The sequence below is a fragment of the Benincasa hispida genome, chromosome 2 (assembly GCF_027475165.1).
Source record: "Benincasa hispida cultivar pf3 chromosome 2, pf3_genome.v1.1, whole genome shotgun sequence".
NCBI lineage: Eukaryota > Viridiplantae > Streptophyta > Magnoliopsida > Cucurbitales > Cucurbitaceae > Benincasa > Benincasa hispida.
This window is the reverse complement of record NC_143479.1, coordinates 28147426-28151964: the sequence shown is the minus strand read 5'-3', so window position 1 is coordinate 28151964 and position 4539 is coordinate 28147426. Positions and strand designations below refer to the sequence as shown.

Here is a 4539-nt window from a genome sequence, read left to right as displayed (position 1 = left end):
AAAGAAAAAAATTATTTTTTTAATAAATAAAAATACCACGTGGCAATATTTTATTGAATTATATTTGAGATGCACCATGAAAGATAGATGCATCCAAGACGGCATCCAACTTTTGGTCTATTTTGTAATCACTCAAAAGTTGAAAAAACAGTAATCCATCGCCGTCGGGTCATCCGACTTTGTTTCTGTCTATAAAGAAATCTGGAAGGAGAGATGATTATTACCAACTCCAAACCAAAACCAAACCCCTTCATATTTATTAAAAACATATAGTCTTCTTCTCCTTCTTTCTTCTCTATCTCTCCCCAAATAAAACAAAATTCACTACTCAAATGTTTCTAAGAGCCTCCATTTCCAACACCAAAAAATTCTTCAAGAAAACCTTATGCAACTTCAAATCCTTCTTTTCCAATAGCTACCATAGGCTCCCCGAGGCGGCGCCGCCCTTCCTCGCCGTCTCGGAAATGGACAAAGATTCAACCTTTCATTTCATTCCATCCCAACAAGAGGTGCAAAATGGAAGCTTTATGAAGAATAACAATCCCAATGCTGCACTTCATTTTTCGAAGAACACGATGGACCAAACCCGGAAGGAAAGAGTTGAGAAAAATGAAGATGGCATCAAAATTGAAGCTACCCATCAAAGGAAAACGCAAGAAAATTTGGAATGTTGTAGTTGGAAGAGAAGAATGTGTTTGGTTGCCAAGAAACTGAAAGAGTTGGAAAAGGTAGATGCTAGAAATGTGGATCATGCTATGGATATTCAAGAAGTTCTTCATTACTATTCTCGTCTCACTTCTCCAACATTTCTTGAGATTGTGGATAAATTCTTCGTGGACATTTTTGCTGAATTTAATTCTGCCCATTCCTCTTCCAAACCATCTCACTTCACTCGGATTCACGAGAATTGAATTAAATCTTTGATTCCGAAGTCGATAAAAACTTGCTTGATCCTTTTTTCCAGGATTGTAATCCAAATTTGATTGCGTGTGTATTTATGTTATTATGATTCATAAATTTTAGTTTAATTTGAATGGTTATGAATCAATAATACATTATTGATTATTGAATCATTTTGAGTGTGGTTTTGTTTTAAATGAGTGTATTTAATTAATTCATATCATCTTTTTTTTAAAAAGTATTTTTTTGGGGGTTTGGAAATCAAGGTTGCTGTCGGCACCTAATCCGGAGGGTGAAATAATGGATGTGCTTTTATTTTTCTAAGGAACCCAATTGGATTAGAGGTATAAGCCTTGGATTCTAAGTAATGTCTTAGATAATAGTTTTTCTTTTTAAAATGAAATTGTTTATGCTACGAGTATTTTGAGAATAAAGTGTTTGGTAATGAGTGTTTTTAAATAAAAAAAAAATAAACCAACTTATTATTAGTAAATATAGCCAAACGTCACTATCTATTAGTAATAAATCACGATAAACAATTGTCTGATAGATGTTTATCGTTGTCGGTCTATCACTGATAGACAATGAGTGACATTTTGTTATACTTGAAAAGTATTTTATTGTTTGATTATTCGATAATATCAATAAAATAAAATGAAGTTTATCCAAATCACAATTGAATAGGAGAGAATCCTTTTCTTTTTTTCTTTTTCTTTTTTGAAATGATAATGAATACTAATTAAAAGTTGACCAAAAGGAATTTAATTTGATGTGAATCATAATAAGAAAGGAAAATCGAATCCGATGAATAATTAGAAGAAAAAAAGGGGACATGAGATGGTATTATAATGTCTCCAAAAGTGTGTTTATAGGTCAAAATGGGAGGAAGAAGGGGTGGATCAAAATTCAGGCAAATCTTTGAACAATCATTTCCACGCCTAAGAATTACTATTGGGCTGGGCCTTTTGGTGTTATTATCGATCCATTGGCAAAGTCCAATCTACTCGGCCCAGCTTTTTATGTACTGCCTTGACCATCTTTTTTCTTTTCTTTTCTTTTTTTTTTTCCTTTTATTTCTTTTCAAAATCCTAGCTAGCAAAATAGTATTTCTTTTTCTTTTTTTATATTTATTTTTGGTTAAAAATCATTTCTGAATCCTCGATTTAAGACATGTTTGAGAGTGATTTTAAAATTATTAAAATTACTTTTGTTAGGTTTAAATCACTCTTAAATAAACATATCTTTAATTATTAAATTTAATGTTTAATTTTATACTTTTAAACGTATTTATCATCTTATTGAATAATTAAAAATAATTTTTGAGTGATTTTGAAAATGATGAAAATAATTTTGACCATTTTAGAATCGTTCCTAAACATGCCTTAATGCTTAAAAATTGGTATGTAATAATTTAGTCCATATACTTTTAGATTTTTAATAATTTAGTTCTTAAACTTAGTACGAGAATTTAGTATCTATACTTTCAAATTTGTAACGATTTATTTTCTATCATGAAAAATTTCATCAAACATAATTGTCAATTTTGATTATGTAACGACTTAGTCTCCATAATGTATAAGCAAACTTGACACTCAACTATTTTATTGATCTACATGTGTAAGAAAATTTTAAATCTTAATAGTATTTTTTTACAATAGGGACTAAATCATTACAAATGGTGGAGTATAATTACCAAATATTAATATTTATTAAAGTTTAATGACTAAATTGTCATGAGTTTAGAAGTACACAGTAACTAAGTCGTTAAAAACTCACATTAAGGGACTAAATTATTGATTTCAAGTTTAGAGACCAAAAGTAATTTTCAAATTTCTTGTTCATCAAATTGAACATTAAACTTAAATGAGTGATTCGTCACATTAAAAAAATTTGAAAAGAAAAAAAAAAAAAAACTCAAAATCAAGCTACATGTAGAAATGCCTAATATCCAATAATGAAACCATTGAAACTTGGTGACAGGGTCTAAGAATGTAAAAATGGTTATATACTTAATAATAGAATTAAAATACATCTAAGACACCTAGAAGAGTTTACATACTAATTAAAATATATCTAAAGTAACATGTCTAATCATAAGAATACTCATACCTAGAATTCATTCCTGTTCAAATCTATAAGTAGATATGACGTATGTTATCATAGTAGATGGAGACATAGAGGAATGTTAAAATCATGCGATGCTGAATTCATATAGTATATACTGAGCGGAGAATAAAGTCATCCATTAATTGATTCATAATTTATATATATATTTTTAAAATAATAGATGTATATTTAGTTCGTCTCGCCAGAGCGTTTCTCGATTTCTATTGTATTAAGAAAGATAAAAAGTAGGAGAAGATGGAGTTTTGGTAGAGGAAATTAAACCATGTTTTAAAGCAAATTAAATGTGAAAAATGGTGCAAATGTGCAAAAGAGATGTCAATTTGAAAAGGTCCAACACACACTATAACACTGCACACAAACACAACCAACAAAAGAAGGGGGAAAAGAATAAAAAAGAAACATAAAAATAAGGTAGACAGTAGACAAGTTGGGAAAGTTGTGAAAGAAATAGAAACCAAAAATGTTGGACTATGTTGGGGAAGTTGATTTGAAGTTTTGGTTGTGTTTTAAAAAGAACAACGTTGTTCCCAAAAGATGCTCTAATGAGTATTCACTGAGATTCCCACAAGATGGGGACGAACAACCACTACAAAAGTTATCACACACACTAACTAGGCTTCCTACTGCTACAATTTCATTCCCTTTCACTTTACCAACAGTGTTATTGTGCATTCAATCATATATTCTTTCTTAATACAACTCTCTTTAGACTGCGACAACGTACGTAGTATCAGCTTTATATCGTTAGATATGTGAGAGAGAAACTACAATAATAGAACTCAATTTTTTTCTTCATTAGAATTCGACATGTGAGATGAGCGAATTTGAACTTTAAACTTTTTATCAAGAATACACATTTTATGTTAATTGAGCTATGTTCTTCTGTTATTTATATATTTTGTTATACTTTTTGTTATTCTGTTAGAAATGCAACAATAAGTTGTTAGTAGTGAGCCCATTATATATAGGAGATGTAATCTTCTATTAATTAGATGAGTGAATAAAATCCTTTCCCCTATTTACACTTGTTATGGTACCAGAACGATTTTTTTCTCACTCATTTGCAATTTTTCTTCCAACTTTCTTCAATTTTTCTCGACTTCATTCCAGTTGATTCTTCTATTTTTTTTCTTGAATATATATTTTTTTTATTTTCTTTGGTTCTCCATGACCGATGGTTCTTCGAAGATCTCTGCTCCAGTTCTTCAACCGCTCCTGCTACAATATTGTCAACTACATGTGCCCTAGAATTAATTGATTTTGGAGTTCAATTGAATCAATATGTTGTTCATCACTCAATTACACCAATTAATGCTCTTGTAAATCAACCTCTCATTGGCGCCAACAATTACATTTCATGGAGTAAAGCTATGCTCTTTGCTCCGTCAGGGAAAAATAAGGTTGATTTCATCAATGGCTCAATCTCTAAACCACCAGAAGGTCATCTTTCTTCAGCTTGGCAGTGCAACAATAATATGATCACTTCATAAAATTTTGTTTCAAAGGAGATTG

The 4539-nt window shown here is 30.3% G+C and overlaps 1 protein-coding gene across 1 annotated transcript; it reads left to right on the top strand.

Annotated features, from left to right (window-relative positions):
* Positions 1 to 202: 202 nt before the first annotated feature.
* LOC120071772 (uncharacterized) lies at positions 203 to 1073 on the top strand. Its single transcript, XM_039024156.2, has one exon. The coding sequence runs from the start codon at positions 333 to 335 to the stop codon at positions 909 to 911; it is 579 nt and encodes a 192-aa protein (XP_038880084.1). The 5' UTR covers positions 203 to 332; the 3' UTR covers positions 912 to 1073.
* The last annotated feature ends 3466 nt before the right edge of the window (positions 1074 to 4539 follow it).